The sequence below is a fragment of the Numida meleagris genome, chromosome Z, assembly GCF_002078875.1.
Source record: "Numida meleagris isolate 19003 breed g44 Domestic line chromosome Z, NumMel1.0, whole genome shotgun sequence".
Taxonomy (NCBI): domain Eukaryota; kingdom Metazoa; phylum Chordata; class Aves; order Galliformes; family Numididae; genus Numida; species Numida meleagris.
The window spans coordinates 28,093,943-28,118,742 of record NC_034438.1 but is presented as its reverse complement, the minus strand read 5'-3'; the positions used below and the strand labels follow the sequence as shown (position 1 = coordinate 28,118,742).

The 24,800-nt window shown below is 39.4% G+C and overlaps 1 protein-coding gene across 1 annotated transcript; it reads left to right on the top strand.

Annotated features, from left to right (window-relative positions):
- Positions 201–18,480, top strand: ERMP1 (endoplasmic reticulum metallopeptidase 1). The gene is made up of 15 exons (XM_021379274.1): positions 201–508; positions 1,347–1,648; positions 5,537–5,664; positions 5,999–6,104; positions 6,931–7,077; positions 7,735–7,827; positions 8,680–8,892; positions 9,779–9,999; positions 11,226–11,400; positions 11,925–12,115; positions 12,700–12,852; positions 13,358–13,560; positions 14,280–14,395; positions 14,861–15,024; positions 16,048–18,480. The coding sequence occupies exons 1-15, from the start codon at positions 222–224 to the stop codon at positions 16,210–16,212; spliced, it is 2,664 nt and encodes an 887-aa protein (XP_021234949.1). The 5' UTR covers positions 201–221; the 3' UTR covers positions 16,213–18,480.

Here is a 24,800-nt window from a genome sequence, read left to right as displayed (position 1 = left end):
ATCGCTGATGGCGGTGCACGACGGACATAATGGACGCCCCGTGTGAGGGCGGGAGGAGGGGAGTAAGCTCCCCGACGTAAGCGGGGAGGGAGGGGCGCCTCCTCCCGCCCCCTGCCCACGCCCACTCCGGGGAGGTTTTCGTTTTTCTTTCTCTTTTCTGCCTTTTGACTCTCAGCCCTTTCCGTATCGCGTGCCTGCGCGGCGCAGTGAGCGCGCCGGCGATGGAGCGCGGCGCGGCGGCGGCGGTGAGGCGCCTACGCGCGCCCGGCGGCAGCGAGCGGGATGGCGACCGCCGGCCCCCGCCCGCTCGGCGAGAGGACGGCGAGGGCGACCTGCAGGGGAAGAAGCGGGGCGGGCCGCGGCGACGGCTGCTGGGCGAGGCGCGGGGGGCGCCCCTGGTGCTGCTCTACCTGCTGGCGCTGCGGGCGCTGGTGCAGGTGTCGCACCGGCAGCTGCTCAGCCCGCCCGCCCGACGCGGGGAGCGCGAGTTCAGCGCGCAGCGTGCCAGGTATATGGCGGGAGGCACTGCCCTCGCTCCTGCGGCTCTCGTGTGGGCCGCTTGCAGTGAGTAGGTGGCACGCCTTGCTGTTTTGGTGTTGGTGTTGTGGAGAGCTGCGTGTTCGTAGCAGAAGAGCAGTGTGTCGGTTGAATATCTTGGTAGACAGGGTGAGGAGACCTGGATAGAGATTAGTGCTTTTTACATGGGTGGCTCCAATTTGATCTGAGTGAGGGCTGCAGCTCTTTTCCTATGAAGAAGGGTTGAAGGATCTGGGCTTGTGTAGCCTGGAGATGGAAGGCTTCCAGAGACCGCATTGTGGCCTTCCAGTACTTGAAGGGAGCTTAGAAACAGGAGGGAGCAGCTTTTCACACAGGTAGATAGTGATAGAACAATGGGGAATGTCTTTAAAGTAAAAGAGGGGAAATATAACTTAGGTGTTAGGAAGGAATTCTTCACTCAGAGGGTGATGAGGTACTGGCACAGGCTGCCTAGAGAGCTGTGGATGCCCCATCCCTGGAGGTGCTCAAGGACAAATTGGATGGGCCCTGGGCAGCCTGAGTTGGTGGATGGAAGCCCTGCCCATGGCAGGGAGTTGGAACTGGATAATCTTTAAGGTCCCTTCCAACCTAAGCCGTCCTGTGCTTCTCTAGTTCTATTATGATTTTTACTGTTATAATCTTGGATGTCTTGAGTAAAGTTACCGTTGTGAGTTTCATGCTGTGAACTCTGAATTTAAAAAATGTACAAAAGTGTTAAAGCTAATCTTAAAGATGCTAAAGCTTATCTGAAGATAAGATGTATGTAAACACTGAATGTACTGATGCTGATTGTACAATTTGTCTTTCAGAGGATACCTTGACAACATAACAGCAATCGGGCCCAGAACAGTTGGAAGTCCAGAAAATGAAGTTTTTACAGTTAACTACCTCTTAGAGCAAATTAAGGCAATAGAAACTGAAAGCACAGATGCTCACAAGATATTTGTAGACATACAGAGACCCACAGGCTCCTTCAGCATTGACTTTTTAGGAGGCTTTACTAGCTACTATGCAAACATAACCAATGTTGCAGTGAAGCTGGAACCTCGAGGTGGAGCTGAGGATGCTGTCTTATCCAATTGTCACTTTGATTCTGTACCAAATACCCCAGGTAGGTCCACATGTTGCTTCTACGTTTCTCTATATTTCATAAGCCACAGTGCTTGGCTCACTGTCTTCTCGTAGCTAATACCCTTATAGCCATGTGCTAAAACACTGCATATGTCAACTAACTTGTTTGATTTCAGTGAAATTTGCTACGTGTCGAGTGACAGGTTGGTCCTATTTTAGTCAGCATGTTTCAGGATTTAACTCGTTTTTTGGCAGAGGCAGCAAATTACAGATGTCAAATTTGGATTTCTGAGAAGTTTTGTTACATCTGCCTTTCTTGTAATTCATTCCTTAGGCATGTCATTCGTGCTGCTTCTACCTGTCATTCAGCTCTTTCCATACTTCTGTACTGATTTAAACTTGGCTTTCCTGCAATGGATTGTTTTGTGCTGAAGTCTGTTTCCACTCCCACTAACCAGTTTTTCTTCCTGTGCCAGCTGGCATGTTTTATCTCAAAGTTTTAGTGTTGTGTCCTTATGCTATACCATTTTTTTTTTCTGCATTCAAACATTCTCATACAAATGACTACGGTGATCAGAGATCTAAGGTACTGTTGTCTTGTTGGTATGTCTCTCACTGCTACTTTCACCGCTGTGTGATTCCTAGTTCTTGACCTTTAGCATTTTTATAAATCTAATAATCTTAAACAATTATTGCAACATGTTTGTAATCACTTTTGCAAATGTATGGTTTAGTGTTGCCAGTAAGGTATGGAACTAGAAACCACAATATACATTTGTTGTAACACCTAGCCACAGGTGTATGCCAGTTATTACAGCTGGAAAATACTACAGATTTCAGTCACTAACAGTGGTTTTGCTTAGAATTTTTCTTTTACAGCCTGCACTACGTTTTATTTTTGGGGGTAAACTTTCTATTCTTTAGCACACACAAATAATCCTTGTTACTGAGGAAACAGTCCAGCCTTAGCTAGAGAAACTAAACATTTGCTGTACTCTTTATGCTTCTTTTCTATCAACAGATAGTATGCAGGACTTCTCTTTCTCCTCCAGTCATATTTAGGCAGGATGGATTTGCAATTAGATTTAATACCTGTGATTATTATACATCATCTGTGATTTAGGAACTGCAGAGGTGATTATTATTGCATTTATAGTCTGACTGTCTTGACCTAAAGAATACTTCGCAAGTGTTTTTAGATGTGTAAGTGGCATGCCTGTTTCTGCTTCTTGTTGCACAGAGTTATGTATCCATCAGTTACTTTCTTTACAGTTATTCAGTCAGTGAAGTATTTTACCAGTCTTGCACAGAGATGCCAATATCATAGAATGGCTTAGGTTGGAAGAGACCTTGAAGAATGTTCAGTTCCAACTCCTGTTCTGTGGGCAGTGTTGCCATGCCCTAGGTCAGGCTGCCCATGTGAAAATTTGCTCTTCCCCCTGTTTATAAGCTAAGTACTGGAAGGCCACAGTGAGGTCAGTGTGGAGAAGAGAAGGCTCCAGAAGAGCAAGCCCATCTCCCTCAGCCTGTTTTCATAGGAGATGTGCTCCAGCCCTCTGATAATCTTCGTGGCCCTCCTTTGGGCCTGCTCCAGCAGCTCCACACCCTTGTGCTGGGGGCCCGAGACCTGTCCTCATTTCTCCAAATGAGGCCTCGTGAATTATTAGTGATTTGTATAGAACTTTGCAGAAGTTTATAATGGAACTAGAAATCAACCTATATGCTTGGCATTAATCACACTGCAGCCCTTTATCACAACAGTGAGGAACTGCTTGTTCATTTTCCTGCTGTGAAAGTTGCACATAACCTAAGCAAGAGCCTTTTGTTTTCTGTTCTTCTATAGTTCTGTAACTAAGTTGATCTGAAAAAAGTGTTTTGTTTAACCAGAATCAGCATGACTTGATGTTTCAATGAGTGGTATACCTGCAAATTAATATAATAATATGTGATCTGCTGTTGATGCTGATAGAGTTGCTTTCCTGACATGATTAATGGTCAGTGCACCTATTTGCATGCTGATGGAATAGGTATCAGCTCTGTATGAAATTTTTGATACGTTTCCTTTAGGTATTGGTATTACTCAAATATTTTAAAGCAGTAGTGACTGTTCTGATATTCAAATATTTAAAGTTTTCTTTAAGTTGCCTGTACACATTTCTTGAAAATCAAGGCAAGTTCTTTTCATTTTTGCTAATGGTGTAGCACAGTGCTCTGTTGGAGTAGAGAAAAAAACCTCAATAAACAATTTGAGCTTCAGTGTTAGAAAGCGTTAGCAGCTCTTTAGCTAGAGAAGAGTGTAGAAAAAAAGCTTGTGAAGGAAATGTGTAAGCTTTAAACTCTTAACCTATTTCTTTTGTTTTAATGGTACTAATTTTCAGTTTATATATCCTATCTGATTATTAATAAACTTGAAGGTGTAAAAGTCCTTGAAATTATTGCTGTAAGTGTAGCTGCCAGCAGGGTTTCTTTGTATAACTGATGTTTGCCTTAAAATTTGCTTGAACTTGCTTACAGTTTTGTTGTATATAAAGTTTTTGGGAATATTTTTCCTCTGAGCATGTGCATGTGTTTTGAACCTTTGTTTTCCCTAGATTCACATGAAGACGGTAAGTGCTTAGTTTTCAGCAAGATTTATCGCTTCCTTGTCCAGTTCTCAACACAGTATCAGACCAAAAGAACTCAGTGTGGCTAAGAGTAGACTACTGGTAAATTCAGGCAGCAATATTATCAGGGTTTTAAGTCACAAATCTGTTGGAACGGATTTTGCAAAACAAAGTATTTTTGAGAATTAGATTAAAGAACAATGTATTGGAAAGATTCTCCTTGTACATGTATTTATATTTATTAACTTATTTTAAAGTACTTCCATATAATGGAGTAAAGCTAAAATTTTCAGTGAGGTAACACTCTTTTTCTGGAAGGGGAAGCCATGTCTAAATTCTGCCAAGTTACGAGCTCTGGAAAAGCAGCTTTTTATATATGAGCTAAAAAGTTTCAGCAGCTAATGTCTCTGCCTTAGTATTGTTCTGATGCAGATTTTGGCAAGTAATGCTGAACAAACTGCTGTCATCATCTCAGTGTAAGGAAGCATCTTCTATACAGCCACCAGGAATGATGCAACATTTTTCTCTTTGTTCCAAAGTTTTATTGATCAGAGTGGGCTAGAGAGAAGCTACAGCTGTACCAGTGTGAGAGGAATGGAGCAAGGAAGGCCTAGAATATGGTTGCTTAATCAAGATGAAGGATTGGTAGGGTGTGGGAGGAAGTTTGAAGTAGTGGATGTAAGTCTAAAATAGTATTGGATCAGAATCATGAACAGAACACTGAGGCCAAAATGGGAAAAAGGATTTTTCTATAATGAAACCAGAAGGGTGTAAGAAAGCATCCTGTCATGAAACTACTTCGTTGCAACATATACTTTCAATTTTAGGGTGCTTTAAAGGAATTCTGGTGTTTGCTTTATTTTGCGATATTGTCCTTAATGTTACTTTGAGAATGTGTCCAGTTACTTACCTGTATTGCGGCAGTGTGGAATTCCTTATGGTGACTGGTATGGGAAGGTTTTCTTTTATTAATTGCAGTATGCTGAAAGAAAAAAATTTTCCTTGTTTATTCGCGTTGTTCTTAGAAAAAGAGATAATGATCACTTTGCTTGTTTAGCACCTGGTTAGTCTAGTACTTCTGTAGAGTATTATTGGATCTTGTATTCTGTACATCACTTGTTCAACTTTTGAACGTTAGTTTTCTTTCTGCTATTGCTCCTGACAAGTAGAGCCAGGGTATAAGCTGTATCAGAAAATGTACTAAAGCTTGGCATAATCATACCTTGGCTAGATTAAATGTTTGAGAAAATGTAAAACTTTTTCTTCTCAGCTCTTTGTTGCAATTTTGTGCATTTGTTATAAGCTGCTCTGCTAATTATTTTAAGGTGCCAGTGATGATGCTGTTAGCTGTTCAGTGATGCTTGAAATACTTTATACTCTCTCAAAATCGTCGGAGCCCCTTCAGCATGCTGTCATATTCCTATTTAATGGAGCAGAAGAAAATATTTTGCAGGTAAGAATATGCAGAATTATAAAATGTACATCAAAGTTGTGAATTAAAATACAAAAGAGTGATTGCAGATGTCACTTTCATTTCATCTGTTGAAATATTACTTAAATGCCAGTCTGAACATTCTGAGGAAAATGTATTTTTCTGTCAAATGGAAAAATATACTTAAATTAAGGCTGTTGTTCATATTAATTTAATTAGAAGACTTTGATTTTCTGTTCTGTTTGTGCTAAGAATGATCTGAATGCCTTGTTGACCTTGATTTATGATCATGGAAAGTAACACTCAGGCTGGTATGGAAGAGAACTGACCTGTATTTTCTTTGTTTCTCGTCAAGGCTAGTCACGGCTTCATTACACAACATGAGTGGGCCAAGTCAGTTAGAGCTTTTATTAACCTGGAGGCAGCAGGTGTAGGAGGAAAAGAACTTGTTTTTCAAACAGGTAGGAGCACGTATTGTGTGTATTGTGTCTAGGGGTAATTTGGTAATAAGCACTGTAGACTTGAAAGAGTATTGAAAGTGTCTCATAACTAGAAGGCAGGAGAACTACCGTGCCTCTTTCTCAACCCTTTGTAGTAAATAAGTTGCTCTGCATCTTCAAGAACACGTAGGCTGAAGTACTGTGGCAGAAGTTCCCTCGTAGACTGGAAAACTGTGTAGAACAGTACTAAAGCTGTGTTTCTCTTCTACATCAAGGTAGTAAGATGACAAATAGATTTGTATATTACTTGTATCTTGTGTACTCATACTTTCATGTGCTTTATTTAATCTTCATGCCACTCTTTCAAAATCTTTACTGAGAGATTTGCACATTAGAACACTAGCTGCTGCTCAGAAAGCAGCAAAACTTCTCTGTTAAACTTCAGCTCTGTTGTAGTTGGACTGCATACTTGCTGCTACCGTGGCTGCCTAATTGTTTACTTGCATTGAGTGCTTTAGCAGAGAGACTTTTCAGGAAATTATTTTGACGTGTGGTAGATTATAAGTTGGAGATTCTACTAAAGGCTGTGGTTTATGCATTAGCACTGAGTTTTCTTTGGGAGATGGCATATCTATCTTGCTGTCAAATGCTCAAGTGGTTAAGGTTTTTCCCCATGTGTGACTAATTCTCTAAATTGTGTGAGACCTTCAACTTAAATAAATGAACTTAGTATACTTTGTGGGGTGACACAGTTCCTTTGTGTGTTGTTGTTGTTTGTTACAATATAGATATCTTAGCTGAAGTTCAAAAGGTATTTGTTGTGAGCTTTCTGTTCATCTTCTGTTAGGACCTGAAAATCCTTGGTTGGTACAGGCGTATGTATTTGCAGCCAAGCATCCCTTTGCCTCTGTGGTGGCACAGGAAATATTTCAGAGTGGTATCATCCCAGCAGATACAGACTTCCGGATCTACAGGGACTTTGGTAATGTTCCAGGTATGTTATCAGAAAGCATGTCAGTGGGCATTATGCAACCATTTGTCTAAGTTTATAACAAGTAGGCTGCTCTGCTGTTCAGAATGAAGGGAGATGCGCTGAGTGTATCATGAATCTTGTAGAAAAATTCTCTTTGATAATTTTTGCTTCTTTACATTGCAAATTATTTGGATGTTTAAAGAGTTTTCAGGCAGGCCTTTTGCAAAGTTGTTTATTAATCAGTAGTAAAAAGGATACAGTTGACATTCTGAGAAAGTGTTCCTTTTAGTTCCACAGTGTTGCCTTCAGAGTGGATCTCTATTGATGCATTTATAGTAAATATTTGGAAAGCACTAAGTATACTTCTTTCTGATGCTGTTATGATTAAGAATTTTCATGCTTTTCTCCATTAGAGGTCTGTATTGATTTGTCTGCAGGTGTCACATAATCAATATGTTAGTAACAACAGATATCTTAAAATACATCAACGTGTCCTTTTTAAAAATAGGTGGAATGCTGGTTAGTCTTCCTTATGTAAAGCAAACTTGTTCATTTTGGGGGAAAGTAAGTGTGCTACAAAGTAGAGCGGTGTTTTCTGTGAAAGTTCTCTGAGGCTTTCATATTTGTTTTGAGGTTTTTAGATTTACATAATTTGTCATGTTTTTTTTCCCTCTGAAGGAATAGACCTGGCTTTTATTGAAAATGGCTACATTTATCATACAAAATATGACACATCAGACAGAATTTTAACAGATTCCATTCAGAGAGCAGGTTGGTGTTTCACGAATTAAATAATAGCTACAGAGTGCTCAAGTATGACTACATAGCTGTTTCTTCATTTTGATGTAAGACTACTAACTCACGAAATTTGTAGTGTTAAAAACTACTTGTTGATGAGAAAATAGTAAACTGAATATATGCCTTTAAAATACATAGGGAATGTGTTGGAGCAACTTGGGAAAATAAACTATCACCATAACCAATGTTGATTTGAAATTTTGGCATCTAATTAAAGTTATAATCCAGCCGTTTGAGTGATTCCATTAATTTATAGTTGATTATTCAGCATTTGACTTTCCTTTTTTTCTCAGTAAGGCCCATTGTCGATTAACATTGAGCTTAGGTATTATGTGAGATGAAAAAGTGGTTGGTACGTATAGGCTGCAAAAGCAAATATCCTCCTTGTCTTTTTATCTTACAGTCACCGAGGGGAAGGAAGGCAGGTAATTCATAGTCAGTGAAACACAGAGCTAGCTGCTACGGGCAGGGAAAAGAGGAAGAAGGTTAACAGAAAATTAAACTCCTCTGAGGCTTGAAGTCTGCTGCTTTAATATGAGGCTTGAAGGGTTTATAGGCTGAAAGATAGAGTAGTCCCTTGATTGATACAGTATTTAAGTGTACAAAGCTTTTGAGGCTTACTTTGAGAACAACTGTATACTGTATAGATCACCTCATGAAAATACATAGTCTATTCCTTCCAATAGGACTTCAAAATAATCAGCTGTATATTAGCTTATTTTGTTATGGATATTTCAGTGCAGTTTTAGATGAATGAAATAATGCAGTGTGTTAATTCATCAGTTCTGATACATTTCTGTTGTGTATCTGCTCTTTTTTTAATAGGTGACAATATTCTAGCTGTCCTAAAATACCTAGCTACATCAGATATGCTGGCGAAGTCTTTTGAGTATAGACATGGAAATGTTGTATTCTTTGATGTACTTGGTTTATTTGTCCTGGCTTATCCTGCTCGTGTTGGCACCATCATGAACTTCATAATAGCAGCAATTGCTTTTCTTTACTTAGGCAAGAAAGTATTGCAGCCCAAAAACAGAGGTAAATCTAGTGGTTTGGTTTTTTTGTTGTTTGTTTTTATCTACTACAGCTATGAAGAGTAAGAAGTACTCAGGAGATAAATTATTTCCGTACGTCTATTTCAATCATAATCATTTTGTAATGGTTCTCTGATTTGATAAACTTAAGAAAATAATTCTAGATGTGCAGGAATTATTTTGTTTAAGTTATTCAACTATGAATGTTTATGATGGGCTATGATAGGCGTAGATGTCTACCATTAATGAATTGCTTTTATAATTTTTATTTTTTCATGAAGATTTAGTTTAAATATTTCAAAAATATGAAAACCAACATTGCGTACCACATATGTAAAGTCTTTGTTCCTAACATGGGTAGGGCTTCAGAAACATGTTTCTTGAACAGCTGGCCATAGGCAGAAGCAAACAGCAAAACAAGTAACAGGGGAAAAGATACCAAGATAATCAAACCTTCTAGTTAGATACTTTCATTTGAGGCATGGAAATGTATCTATTAAAAAAAAATGACATAACAATATCAAGAAAACATTTTTTCAGAGTAAGAAAAAGTTACAAGAAAAGCAGCTCTGATATTTTCTGAGATTTTTCCGGTGGTTGGCTTCACCAATTCCCTAGGAAAGCTTTTATCATCAGTAATATGGTAACCTAGGAGGTAGACTGTTTCTCTTGGAATCAATCCTGTAGTGAGGAGTACTGCAAAAAGTCTTGCAAGGAAATAAATAGGCACAGTGATTTAGGCAACACTGTTAAGAAATCTTCAGAGTGAGCTCCTTATTCAGTCATCATGTGGTCATTACCACAATTATACTGTTAGGGTGATTTTAATATTGATGATAGTCTGCAGTAGAATTTATGACTGTTGGGTGAATTTTTTTTCTTCTTTGTAGCAATTAATAACCTGAAGAAATTCTTTACTGCTTTTGGATTAATAATGTTAAGTTGGATCTCCACACTTGTAACTGTCCTTATTGTGGCGGTGTTCATCTCTCTCATTGGACGGTCTCTTTCTTGGTATACCCATTTCTATGTATCTGTGTTTCTGTATGGCACTGCAGCTGCAATTAAGCTCATTCTTGTGCACACACTAGCCAAGAAGTTCTACTACAAGGTAAGACTGACTTCGATGCCATTGTTTAAGAGTGGTGAGTGTAGTGTTTAATCTCATTTAAGCATAGGGGTTATTGTTGTGTTAAATGAGAGTTAACAGCCCCTTGATTTAGGGCTTTGTCCTCACTAATGGGTGTTAGCAGTTCATTCAGGGGGAAAAAAAATTCAAAAGCCTTTTAGCAGACAATGAAATATTTCTTTCCCTATAGTACTCTCTTGTTCTCCCATCACTTTGTTGATAAGAGATCAAAGGAACAGCTGGAGAATTGAGTTTTTTGGTATCTTGAAGTATTCTTGAAACTTACAGAATCTGCATCTATTCTCTTTGAGTCTTACCAGACTCTTTCTTATGAATGTACTTGTAAGACAGATTCCCTCACTGTGATCTTATTTTGGTACGTTTAATGCATCTTTTTGTATTTTTATTCTTCACTTCGCCTAAATTATAATGGAAATTTTGTCATGAAACTTGGCATTCCTGCTCTTTGGTTTATTCTGGCCTGTTATGAAACAGATGGGACATTACTGTTTTCTAGTGGCTCTTACTGACAGGAGCTAATTATTTGGTTTCAGTTGCTGGATCTGGTTCTTACCTGCTGATTGTCTGAAGAACAGATCACTTGACTAGATATTATTCATCTCTCAGTTTTCTTGGCAGTTACTCAGTTTTCTTTAGGTTACAGTACACCACATTTTTTTTTTCTGCCTCTATAACTTATATTGTACCTAGGAAGATCTGCATAAAAATTTTGGAAGCTGATCTCTCATTTGGCTGTTACAGGCAATGTCTAAGTGCTGATGAAGTGATGTGTTTTCTGTAACCAGTTCAGGAACCTGTGAATCAATAAAGTTTTTGTTTTGAGAAGAAACTTTTGGGTTACCAGACATATTTCCTCACTGCCCCCATTTTTTTTCACATCCAGAAATTCAACTAGGTGCTTTCTTAAAACCATCCAGGAAGGCAGTCCTTCTTGCTACTAGCAAAAAAAACAAAAAAAAAAAACAAAAAAAAAACCAACAAAAAAACCATCAAAAAAAACCCCACAGCCCAGCCAACCTAATCATAATCCATCATGAATAAGTCTAAATGTCAGGGCTGATGCCTTTTAAAATTGCTTTGTCCAAGACAATTCCATACGAGAAATCAGAATTTGTTTATGTGTTCTTATTACATTTGATGCGTGAAATATTTTTGCTCAGTGATGATTGATTCCCTTTTTATTACAGAACATGAATGACCAGTACCTGGGAGATGTGTTTTTTGATGCCTCGCTGATGATTTGGTCTGTAGTATTGGCAGTGATTACTCACATCGGTCTTTGTTCAGCATTCATTTGTACGTTGTGGGTAGCATTTCCTTTACTCACAAAGCTGATGATCCATAAAGAGTTCAGACAAAAAGGTATGAGTGTTGTGGTGGGGAAAGTTACATTTCAAAACCGCTAGCCCTGATATTGAGTATTGAGGTGTTTTCCTCCAGTCTGTATTATCTAAGCAAAGTAACTCAATTTAGGAACAGAGAATTTTTAAAGTACATACGACGTTTTTGACACAACAAAGTGTTCTTGAGCCAAAGACAATCTGAAATCGTGGAGAATCTTTTTAGAAAAACATACTGAAAAGCATCCTATATCTCAGGCTAAAAAGAACAGTATTATTTGGGGTTACTAACTGATCAAATACTTTGACGGATGGTAAATGTTGTTATAAAAATGGAACATTTAAACAGTCTTTGGAACAAAACATCTGTTGTATATATTTTTTGGTAATATGAGAGTTGTTTTGCAATGTTCCTAGCAGAGTTATATTGACATTGGCTGGGTACAGTGAAGTCCCTGTCAAGGACTTCATGTTGTGTATGGACTTGTACATTGGTCTTGCAGCAGTGTTTGGATATATTAGTAATGTGCATTTTATGTCCTGTAGGCGCCACAATGAAATTTGTTGTGATGTACATGCTAGGAATGTTTGTTCCCTATCTATATATGATGTATCTCAGTTGGACTGTATTTGAAATGTTTACTCCTATCATGGGACGAAGTGGTTCAGAAATTCCACCAGATGTAGTGTTGGCAGGATTTATTGTGGCCAGCACTATGATTCTGTCATCCTACTTTGTAAGTAGAATTTTTAAATGTTGCTTAAAACTTTAAGGTTTCTCTAGACTTGACAATCAATGTTTTTTTTCCAAGCTACTGTTTGAAATTAATGTTGTTGTACAACATCTCAAACGTTAATACAAGGAAATTCTAGGAAATGTGAGAGATCCTGTTTTATGTTTTTCACAAAGAGGTAATTGAAACAGGGATTTCAAAAATCTGTTGCTTTATAATGATGTAATAAAATGGGTATTAAATATGTAATTTAATGCTGGAGTTTGAACAGAAATTCATGTTAGATGAAGTATAGTATGTAGCTAAACAAAACTTATACTACACTTCAAAAAAAAATTTCTTTTTTATGACACTTGCTGCATAATTTCTAGGTTTTTCTTGTCAGATGTATTACAAAAATGAGAAGTTTTTCTTGAAACCTCTAGAATGTACTTTTTTAAATATTGAGATTTGCAAGAAATTTTCTTGAGTCAAGTAGTACTCTCTCTAATGTACTTGCAGTTCCGTAATTGGATTTTAGAGTTACACAGTGTATTTTATTTCTAAGTCTTGTAGTTTTGTAACTGAGCTGTCTTTTTGTTCTCTAGATTAACTTCATTTACCTTGTCAAAAGTACAAAAACGACGCTAATAACTTTAACTACTGTGTTTGTAGTCACTCTGATTCTCGTTTGTAGTGGAATCTTCTTTCCTTACAGTTCTGATGCAGCTAATCCGAAGCCTAAGCGAGTCTTTCTTCAGGTAAGAAGAGTCTTGCATATTGTATTGCCTTTATGCTGTGCGCATGAGGGTTTTTTGGTGTAGTTTTTGCTGTTATTTTTAAAAGCTTAAACCCTTAAGAAGTAACTTTTCTAGTGGTTTCTTGATTTAAGCTGTAACAATTATTCTTGGATTTGAAAGAGCTGCTACTGTTTCTTATGTTCAGTTCCTGTGTTTGGTTCATTTTTGTCAGAAGAAGAGTGGGTTTTTTTTTCCTAGAAGTTTTTAAAATACAAGACTAAGCAGTCTTCACTGAAGAAGTGAATGTAAATATTTACAGGTGTAGCTATCTTTTGAATTTATGTTTTCATGGTACTTTTATAATCTATGTAATTGTATTCATAAATATTTAAATGTGTTCAGTGCATACTGAAAATACAGTAGACCTTAAGAGTTGACATGGGGGATATTTGGGAATTACTTCTAACGCTGGCAAGCTTCACAAACTGCCAGCATCTTACCGTGTATCTTTTTATTATTATTCCAGCATGTGAACAGAAGATTTCATGATCTAGATGGAAACCTGGTTAAAAGTGACTCTGGTATATGGATTAATGGATTTGATTATAATGGAATATCTCACATAACTCCCCATGTACCTGAAATCAATGACACCATTAGAACTCCATGTGAGGAGTGGGCTCCATTTTGTGGCCTTCCTTGGATTCTGCCAGTGCATTTCATGTTCCGGTTGGTGTGATGCTGCTTAATTTGAGCATATACTGCAAAGCCACTTGATTACGCAATCTTACTTTTGTAAGAGAAGAAAATATAAGGCCAGTCTTGGCCTGAAAGTAAACTATCCTTCTGCTTGAAAGGTGCTTTAACTTCTGTCTGGATGCTTTGTCTTCTGCCACAAACTGTGCCAGAGATCACTGGGTCTGCTTTAGGAAATTTAGGAGTTGATGTATGGGAAAACTGATGTCAGCACCAGCGGAGGGGAAAGTGAGGGGTCCTTCCAAAGGGCACTTCAAAGAAGCAGTATGTGTGTTTCTTCCTTCTTTCCCCACCTCTACTCAGCTGAGGAAGCTTAGAGTGGGTGGTTCCACCAGACGAAAAGTAGCTGCTGTAACTGTTTCTTATACCCTACAAGTCTTGTGACCAAAAAATAAAGGATTTTGGAGATCCAAATATTTTTATTTATTTTATTGGTTTGTAAATTAAGACAAGTCCAGGTAACAAATAACAGAACAATAGTCATCATCAGTTTTTATTGTGTCTTTTAAGTGTTTGTCTCTCTGCAAGCTGTTAATTTTTAACTACTTTCTGCTAGCTTAAATAGCTTTTGAATATTTTATGTGTTAACAGCGCAGTTGGCTAAATTATACAAAAACTTATTCTTTTCATATTTTAGTACTCCTAACTGTTGCACTGAGATAAAGTTAAATTTTATTTTTTTGTTTGTACAGGAAAAACTGGTATCTTCCTGCTTCAGAAATTTTTCCGGCAAGCCCCATTCGCTTTAAAGTTCTCACGAAAGAGCTAACTCCCTGGAATTCTGTGAGGTTAAGCTTTGAAGTATCTGGTGAGTGTCTGAAGCTCCTAATTTGTGATTTGTTTTTATTTTCATGCTTATAAAAGATCAGGTTTAATTCCAGTACTGCAGTTTACAGTGCCATTCCTAAAATGAATGAATTTGTGCCAGTCTCACAAAGCTCACCGGTTTCAGAATACGCTGTGGTTGTCATGTTTCAGTTGTTATTTGGGAGACTGATACTGTGTCTATTTTGAGTAAGCCTTGATCTTTTTTTAGCAAGTCCCTCCTTAAAGTCCATTTACATCTAATTTACCTTACTGCTTAGAAATACTGGAAGACTCTTCTGTAGAGAGCAGAGTTTAGCTCTGTCTTCTTTTGGAAGGTGTAAGTAGAAATACAAAGGTTACTAGTTACAATTTAGGAAAACGTGTTGTTGGAATAAAGGAAAGAGGGGCAGATATTCTCTACCCTTTCAGCTGTTCATACATCTAGATACATTTCCCTGCCCTGCAGGTCCAAGTCACATGTCTCTGTATATTCGGCCACACAAAGGGTCAGCTTTGTCCACCTGGTCTCTTGGAGATGGAACACCAGTTCCTAGCGTAGGAGGAGACTACTTTGTGTTTTACTCCCATGGGCTGCAGGCTACACCGTGGAACTTCTGGATAGAGCTGACAGTAAGTGTGCTGCTATTGGAAACCTGGTGATTTCATTGCCTTTTAAGTTGGTCCTCTACATTGTAAATCAGCTCACACAGATTTTGATGCTTTGTCCTCCAACTTGCTGAATGGTCAAAAGGAGAATCTTTTTCTTATTTTCACAGTCTTAGGTCTTAAGCTTGGATTTTTCTCATCTTGACCTCATAGTTCTTGAAGTTCTGTCTTCATTATTTCACAGTTCTTTTTCCTGTTGCAAATAGTTTCCTTTTCATATACTTTTCTTATTTGGGAAAGCTATAGGAAGTCCTTTTTGGTAAACTTAACTGCCTGAAGAGTCATAAAAATTTTGTGTTCCATACTTTGTTTTTTGGTTGGAAATAAGGCTTCTGTAAAGTACCAATGCAACAGCTTCCAACATTCCTATTCCGGTACAATTTATGATTCCTCTTGCCCACTGTTAAATTGCCAATGAATAACTTTTCGAAGACTTGTAAGTTACTATTACTGCTTTAACAGTGAGGTTTACTATAGGTTTAACTTTGGGGAAACATTACTAGAACCTGTGAAAGTTCAGAAAAGCCCATTGTTCCTTCCTGGATTATGCTGTATATACTTAACCAAAAAATCCTTATGAGAATACATGATAAAGGCAAACAGGAATCTACAGCGTAACAAGCTTTGCAAGATTGAAAATGCAAAGCTAGGCATAAAAAGCTTGTCGTGCTAAATGTTCAAAGTGGAAAGATCAGTATAAATACTGTGTTGGAGTTCTATCTTGATTTGCTGGCAGAACATATAGCTACAAATGAGTTTAGAGCATGTGCTCTAACATGTCAGAGCAATTTCAATTCAAAGTGAGCTCATGATACTGATTCAGTTGAAGATATGAAATGCTTTAACTTACAGAACTTTAACTTACAGATCTGTGGGCTGTAGTTTGGTACATTTCCACAGACCTAATACCCATGTAAATCTGGATTGATTTTACGCTTAAAACCTATGAGCAGTCATAAATACCGTATTGTCCTTTCTCACTTACAGGCCTCAGAAAAGCATTCTGATGGAATAGTCTCCCTTGCCATAGCAGCGCACTATTTTTTTGGGGAAGATCAAAAATCACCTGAACTTTATGCCTTACTGGAGAGATTTCCAAACTGGACGTTTTCTTCTGGTTGGTCCTGCACTTATGACCTTTTTGTATTTTAATGTTTAATAGTAGCGCAATGCTAATAGGGTAATCTCTCTGATGTAGGATACTGTAATAACAAGCATCCTAACAAGATACTGGAGACTTTTGTAAGAATTTTAAATATGTTGGATACAAATAGTGTTTCTTTGGCAGTTTGGCTATTTAAAGGCTACAATTGTCTTGGGGATAAGGTGATATTCCATGTCAATGCAAATACAGTTCAGCAGATTCTTCCACTGAAATGGCAGTTTGACTAGTGTGTTTCTGAACATGAAAACTGCATTTGAGGAGGTAAAGTTAGCACAATGTAATGACAATTGTACTGAAGGGGTCTCATGAAATTATTTTGATATCGCGTAAAATATAACTGTACTTCATGCAAGTTCCACCTGCATTTAATAGAGGTTCAGACTGGACGTCAGGAAAAATTTCTTTACTGTGAAGGCAGTCAAACACTAGAACAGGCTTCCTAGTGAGGTGGTTGATGCCCCATGTCTGTCAGTGCTTAAAAGGCAATTGGACAATGCCCTCATACACTTCAACCTCCGGTTAATGCTGACATGGGTAGGCATTTGGACTCAGTGGTCTTTGTAGATCCCTTCCAACGGACCTGTTCTATTCTGTGTGGCTATTATGATGCACCTGTCCTATCCATCCTATTAAAGTAAAATATTCAGCTAAGAGATGCTTTTTATGTGGTGGGGGGAAGGGGTAGCAAAGTTCTAGACGTTACTTTTGTCACTGGATGAAGTTACTGAAAGCTGATGCCTTTGTAGGTTGCACAACGCAGAAAAGCTGGTAATCTGGAATGTGGTTTTCTTATTTATCCAAGTGAAACCATGACAATCCGTGTTATCATTTCCATTTAATGTGTTTCTGTTAAAAACATTGTTCCTATCTTTCACCTGTCTTTTCAGTGCAGGAATTTGTGTGGGTAAGTTTGATCTGTCACCTTGTGCTTCTGTTCCTGTTAGGATCTTTTTGTATCGGTGTACAAGCATGTAACACTCTCTCTTGTATACAAGAGTGCCAAGTCAGCACTTCTTTCAGTGGATGTCTTATAGTTAATCCACTCTAAATTTCAAGTTATCTTCTAATTTATTAGAATTGGCTAAATTTTGATATCTCCTTTGGAGAGACTTCTACTAGTGTGACAGTATTGCACTTTGCTAATACGTTTGTTTCTTTGAATATGGTTTGCTTTCAGTAAGGAAAAATACCAAGAAGAATCATCCTTAAAAGAATGTCTCATATCTCTGAGTCTCTGTTCTTGTTTTTATTTCTACAGGATAGGGCTTGTAAATGACTGTGATTTTTAGAATAACTTCCAGTTTTGACAGGCTTTGAATTGTGAAGCCATTGACCTGCTGTTGTATAGGTTTTGTTTCTTTTCCTTTACACCCAAACTTTTTTCTGTGACATCAACACCATGCTATGATTTACACAGATTCACCTTTTGTTTGTCTCATGAATATCACCAAATAGCAAGTAAAGCAGATTTTGTGCATGCATCATAATTTCAAGTAAAAACTGGGAAGTTTTACAGGGCATGTGGAAGAAAACACTTTAATTTGTGTGAGATGTGATAGAAAGCAGTTCCCAGTTCAGGCATTTTTCCTTCAAATTGGTCTATACCTGTGTAGGTAAGCGTCAAGAAACAGTTTTATTACTTGCAAGGTCTATTTGCAAGCATTTTTGACTGACTCTTGGACTATGGGCAGAGGTTTAATTACTGTATTCATACTGAACTGGACATCAACATCTTAAAACCAGAGTCGTTTGATTCTCTACATGAACATGAATTAGTCATCACTCACTTGTATCAGATTGTATCCGATTTGTAAGTACAGTCTGCATACGATGCATTTGTTATTTAAAAAACAAACTTGTGCTATTAATGACTTGGGAAAGAAAACCTTAGTTTGTAACTCTAATTGTCTTGAATCTCAGCATCTGCTGTGTGTTGCATTCTAGTTGATGCACAGCAAGTTAACAAAAGTTGCACTGATATTTACCATCCTCCCAGATTTGATTTTTGTTTTGCCTCTGATTTCTAGCTTTTAAAAATGTGCTATGTGAAGAAGTCATACCAAGAGCCAAAAATGTAAAAATGCCTGTTAGCAATTTCTGGAACTTCCATGAAGCAATAACGTTTGCAAACTCAGGATTTAACCTTTATTAAATTATATAATTATGAGGAATGTCTAATTTGTTGTAAATTTCTGGCTTTATAAATAAAAGTGAAACTTAATCAGTAAAACCATATGTTCAGTATGCTTGTTGAAGGCGGATTTGAATTGTCTTCATTTGTTGTACCAGTGCTGTATTTTTGCTTTGAGTAGAACTGCTGCTAAGTGATGCTGGGAACATCTAGAGTTAGAGCTATGTGGATTATGTGCATGGTCAAGAAGTATAAAAAAAATTATCTGAGCTGAGAAATGTTAAAATGAGATCCCTGGCTATTTGCCTGATCAGAAATGTTCTCCTTGAAACAAGATGTGATGTGGGGAAGGAGTTGGTAGCAGAGTTGCGTATACTTTGCAGAACTAGTAGTTCAGAGCAAATTTGCTGTTGTTGATCACAGCAGCAAAGCGTGGTAGAAACTTCTGCTGAGTGTTTCAGTGTGCATCTACTTCCGCATTCAGTAAAAGCAGATTCGTTTTCTGCTGCTGTGATTTCTTGTTTGTCGTAAAAATTGTTGCATGTATTACTCCATGAAATAAACACAAAGTAGCTGGTAATTTTAAGGCCATCAGGGCCTAAGAATAGAAAGGTCTTTGTTCTTAATGGGAGCAGCTAGTTGTTTGGAAATTCATTTTACTTGCACTTCTTAAAAGCTTCTTTTCTTTGCCTTTGTGCTAGAGTTCTTCCCTAAATTGTGATGGGCTTAAGAATCTATTATTTATTAACATACATCATTCTGGTATATATCTATAGGGAAAATAAGTGATTTATCACTTCAGGCAGGTGTTTTCACAGGAGGCCTTTATGTGTTGTGATTCCGCTTTGTGTGCTGTGATTATGCAGACTAATGCAGCACTAGAGTATGTCACTGTACCTTTACATTGCATGTCTAGAAAAGGTATGCATTTGGAGGAAAAACGTTGGGATAAGTGCAATGAACAGAAGAGTTTCAGACACCGTACATGAAAGAACAGAGTGTTGAACTAGGTGGAGTTGTTCTGTATTAGCAAAACCTGTCTTTAATGTCTGTTCAATTTAGGTTGGATTGTAGGCCTGCTGGAAAACACTAATCAAGTAGACAAGATCTAACAAGTCTATACAGACCTAATTGTAGCATATGGGACAGAGCTACTGAAGAATTTGCATGCGTGGTAATGTTGTTCAGTACTGTTTTTCCTTGGGCGCTGAGTGTGATTTGATGCTCAGTAATGGTTTGGAAGAAGCTGGCAGGATGATATAACTTCAAACCTGATAGGCAGCATGGAAAACACTGGGAAATCAATAGCCTTAAATTCTGTCACAAAAATATGATTAATGAATGTAAAATTGCATAAGTGTGACTTGTATTTTGAACACAGAATGTTCTCAGTTCATGACACGAGGCTCGGGGGCTGGAAGAAGGAGAGGGTGTGGATAGTAGTCAAAACTTGGGAAACAACAAGCATATTAAGCAACTGAAGAACTGCATCAGAACCAGTGCCACCAAAGAGGCATAGAGTCTGAGTAACTGGGGACTCATTGCTGAGAGGCACTGAGGCCCCCACTTGTCGCCCAGGTAATCTCTGCAGAGAGGTTTTCTGTCTGCCATGGGTGCCAAGAAGAGGCTACTCTATCTGATAGAGCAGGATGACTACTATCCACTCCTACTCATTCAAGTTGGGTCTCAGAAGGCTGTGACAAAGAAACTGCAGAACGTTAAAAGGGACTTAACATCCCTTAGAAGGATATTAGAGAGCTCAGGGCACAAGTAGTGTTCTCCTCTGTTCTCCCAGTTGGTGGCTGTGACCTGAAAAGGAGAGGAATGGGTCAGGTGAATGATGGGCTGCGTGGATGGTGTCTTGATCAAGGCTTTGTGTTCTATGATCTTGGAAGGCCTTGGAGATGTTGGGCATGTGGGGATCAGATGGAATGCAACTGAGCAGGTGGGGCAAGAGTGTTCTGGGAAGCAAGCTGGCTGGATTGATTACCAGAGCTTAAGCTAGGATTGAGGGCGGAAGGGGATGGAGTTCTGTGTCACTAAGAAGGGCCAGGGAATGCCATCATTTTAGGAAACAGTGGGGAAAACCTCTAAATTGTCATAAAGGATCTCAAGAGGGCTCCTCAGAGGAGGGTAACATTGCTGATATCCCGACTGAAGTGCCTCTACACCGATGGATGCTACCTGGGTGATAAGCAGGAGGAACTGGAAGCCACGGCACAATTAGACTAGAACCTAATTGTGAATGCAGAGACTTGGTGGGATGATTCATATGGCTGGAGCACAATGATTGAGGGCTACAAGCTTTTCAGAAGATATAGGCAGGGAAAGGGGGCAGGGAAGTTGCCCAGTGTTACAGAGGAGCTCGAGTGCAAAGAGCTGCCTCTGAGAAACAGCCACAGTCAGGTTGAGAGCTTGTGAATGAAAATAAGGGACCAGACCTATGAAGGGCATCTGGTGGTTGGAGTCTGCTACAAGCCTGGAGGACTACAGATGAGTGAACCTCATGTCTGTACCTGGGAAAATCATGGAGCGGAGGCTAGAAAACATTATTAGGGCACATGAGAGATGATCAGGTGATCTGAAACAGCCAGCATGGCTTCACCAAGGGCAGATCGTGCCTGACCAATCTGGTGGCCTTCTATGATGGAGTGATGGCATCAATAGACAAAGGATGGGCACCTGATGTCATCTGCCTGAATTTGTGCAAGGCCTTTGTGTTCCCACACCAAATCTTTATCTCTTAAGTTGGAGAGAGATGGATTCAAAGGGTGGACTATTCTGTGGATAAAGAATTGGAACCCCCAGCCAGAGGGTTGTGGTGAATGTCTCCCAGTCCAGGAGGAGGCCAGTCATGAGTGGTGTCCTGCAGGAGTCCATCTTGGGACTGGTGCTCTTCATCAGTGACATAGATGATCGGATCAAGTACACCCTCAGTACGTTTGTTGATGACACCAGGAGGTGGTGAGTAGTGCAGTTCATACAACAGAAGAAAGGGAAGCCATCCAGTGGGACCTGGACAAGCTCGAAAAGTGGGCCCATGTAAATCTAGTGAGATTCAACAAGACCAAGTGCAAGGTGTTGTGCTTCGGTCAGGGCAATCACAGGTATGTGTACAAACCAGGAGAAGAAGAACTTGAGAGCAGCCCTGTAGAGCAGGACTTCGGGATCCTAGTGGATGAAAAACTTAGCATGGGCCAGCAGTGTGCACCTGCATCCTGGAAGGCCAGCAGTACCCTGGGCTGCACCAGAAGAGGGGTAGCCAGCAGGGAGAGGGAGGAGATTGCCCCCCTTTACTCTGCCCTTGTGAGGTTACATCTGGAGTACTACATCCCAGCCTGGGGCCCTCAGCACAACAAAGAATTGGAGTTGTTTGAGTGGGTCCAGGGGAGGGCCATGAAGATGATCAGAGGGCTGGAGCACCTCTCCTATGAAGAAAGACTGAAGGAATTGGGCTTGTTCAGCTTGGAGAGGAGCAGGCTCTGGGGAGTCCTCATTGCAGCCTTACAGTACTTGAAGGGAGATTATATAGAGGGAAATGACCTTTCTATAAGGTAGATAGTGATAGGACAAAGGGGAATGGTTTTAAACTAAAGGAAGGGACGTTTAGGTGATGTGAGAGGTAGATTGTGTTTTTGCAGTGGAAATTTCCAGTGCTTCTGTATGTAGTATAGGGTAAGTTGCCTTTCACAAAGAAAGCTGCTGAACAAAGTCAAGTTGAGATTGGGGTGTTCTGCCCTGGGTAGAGTTGGCACAGGCACAAGGTAAGGTGGGGAGAGCCTAGCACAGGACAGAACGAATGTGCTAACTTTTGGAAACATTGTCCTCCTATCTCCATGGAAGAGTACAAAACATACCCCAAAACAATAGATTGGTAGCAGACTTTATATGAAAATGTATGGTAACAACAGCGTCAGGAAGATTGTGAGCCTGAGACCCTCAACCAATGAGTGCCAGGAGAGATATTAGCTGTGTCAGACCCAGGGCATGAATGGATTTCACTGACTTGTTGCGCAAATTCTCCCTTGTTAGTGGGGGATGTGTACCCATTATTGCAATAGTGAATAAACTGCTGCTCTCACGATCTTGCTTGAATAGAAATCTTTGATTCTGAGTGTTTCTCATAATGAGAAGTCAAGGGGAACTCTTTCACTGAGGGGTTGGTGAGGTGCTGGAACAGGCTGGCCCAGAGAAGCTGTGGATGCCCCATCCCTGGAGGTGTTTGAAGCCAGGTTGGATGGGGCTGTGGGCAATCTGTTCTAGTGCTTGATCTAGAGGTAGGCAACCCTGCCCATGGCAGAGGGTTAGAACTTGATGATCTTTGGGGTCTCTTCCAACTGAAGCCACTCTATGCTTCTATGAAAATTCATCCATTTTTGGAGGAGAAATTAGTCTTAGAAATTAGTCAGGCTTTTACAGTCACTGCAGAAGAGGTTTTGTTGTGCCACACCACTTCATGGTTCTGCTGCTACAGGTGCAGCTTGACAATATGTCAGGGATACAGCTGGTATTTGAACAGGAATTATGGACCAGCGAATGGAGATCTAGTCATTATTATCTATGTTTCAAGCACAGTATTGAACATCACTTCTTCAAGCAAATCAGCTTCAGAAGACCTAGTCATGAATGTTATTGTATTTAGTCAGTAAAGGACTCATTCTATCAATGTGGTCTGAAACTCTGGAACAAATAAGCTTCAATGTCAGTAGACACAAACAAACACATGAGTTTAAGCATCTGTCTTAGAAAACTGCCTTTGGTCATTATTAGAGAAATTTGAATCATTAAAAAGGCATCAGTAGTTACTTTTTTTCTAAGTTTTTATCTGGCTTCAGTTTTCTGTTGCTTTTATAAAACCTCAGTGTTCCCCGAGAGGGAAATTCCTTGGGCTTACTAACTTCCAATCGTTTATAGGGAATTCAGCAAGATGCCAGGTTGTATCTTTCAAGAGTTGATCTACACAGCATGAGAAAGCTGCTTGGAAATAGAAAAGTTTGCTGAAGGTATGTAGGTGCACACTGGAAGACTAAAAAGTAGCTTGAACTTTTTACTTTTGCCTTCCCGTTTTGTTTGCTGCCTAGCTTTGACTACAGATCTGTTTGCTTCAGTGATGCTGGGGCTAAGTTGTTGTTTCCTTTCTTGAAGTGTTTCATTGCTTTGCACCTTTTTATACCTTTGTTTGATGTAAAGAAAAACCTTAGTTCTTCCTTCCTATTCTCAGATTGCCTTTTCACACTGATGCATTACATTCTTGTTATGTGCCCAACCACCCCTTCAGGTGATCAAGACCAGTCTGCAAGGCATAAATGAGAGAAAGGAAATGGCAGCCATTCCCTGTTTAAACAAGCCATCTTCAGAGTTTTCTGCAGTTTAACCTCACTTCTGAAAGTGTAGGTAATAGTATACAAACACAGTATCACAGTGGCAGAAGGTCCATATGTGGCCCTTTTCCCCTAGTGAGCGTTCAAGCATTGGGATTATTTTTGCCACTATTAGCTAGAATTCATCTTATTAAGCACTAGAGTGCTCCAGAAGTCTTAACTCTGAGCTGCAGGATGGAGGAAACAGTTATGAGATGGTTAAGAGTATCTGTGCACTTTTTCTTCTTAGGGCTTTTCCTTCGTAGAGCTGGTTCTTACGAGTGTACTATTCTCATTTGTCTTCAGTAATCCCATTATAGCTGTAGACAACTTTTTTTTCCTCAGTTTATTATGAGGAAGCATAAGCCTTTTTTTGTACAGCTGCTGGCTTGCCTGAGCCACTGAGTGGAACTGTCTGGGGCCACATACTTGCAGAGTACTTGCAGGTTACTCTGCAAGTAATGCCTACTATTTATTTCCACAGAAACTACAACAAAGAGCACAATAACACTGCTTGATAGAGCAATTTTCAGCTGCAAAACACTATTTTTCAACAGTCACCACCATTAGCTATGCATTTTCCCTAGCAATGAAGACTTCACAGGCTGCACTCATCAAAATCTGAACCAGCAGAGGGGACCCCGTTACTGTTGCCACTGCTGAAATGCACGCCCACCTCCTCACTGGGCTCATGTCCACTGGTTGGTCTCCAGAAACATTCAGCAAGCATGAGTGAATGCCAGTGGGGGCTATTTTCTCCATATGGCAGAATTCAGCGACCCACCTTTGCTTCATCCACACTTCGGTATCAGACGTCATTTTGTCAGAGTGCCCCTCTGCTGCCATCAGTCACATGGCAACAATACGTATCGGAGCATTGGTGGGAAAATTCAACCCCTACTGCTGTACCACCACCCTCTGCCTTTGACATTGTGGGCCAAAAGAAAAAAACAGGAGGCATTACTTTTGGAGCAGCCCTTGCAAAATACATAATAATATAGTTAATGTGTATTAGCAACAACATTTAATTTTTATTTTTAACAAAATAAAAAAAACTAGTGGGATACATTGCCTTGTTTTCATG

Excerpts from the sequence above, each read along its gene's own strand:
- ERMP1 (XM_021379274.1), top strand. The coding sequence starts at position 222 with ATGGAGCGCGGCGCGGCGGCGGCGGTGAGGCGCCTACGCGCGCCCGGC. Across the intron at positions 10,000-11,225 it reads CCAAGAAGTTCTACTACAAG|AACATGAATGACCAGTACCT; the intron begins GTAAGACTGACT and ends TTTTTATTACAG. Across the intron at positions 15,025-16,047 it reads ACTTCTGGATAGAGCTGACA|GCCTCAGAAAAGCATTCTGA; the intron begins GTAAGTGTGCTG and ends TCTCACTTACAG.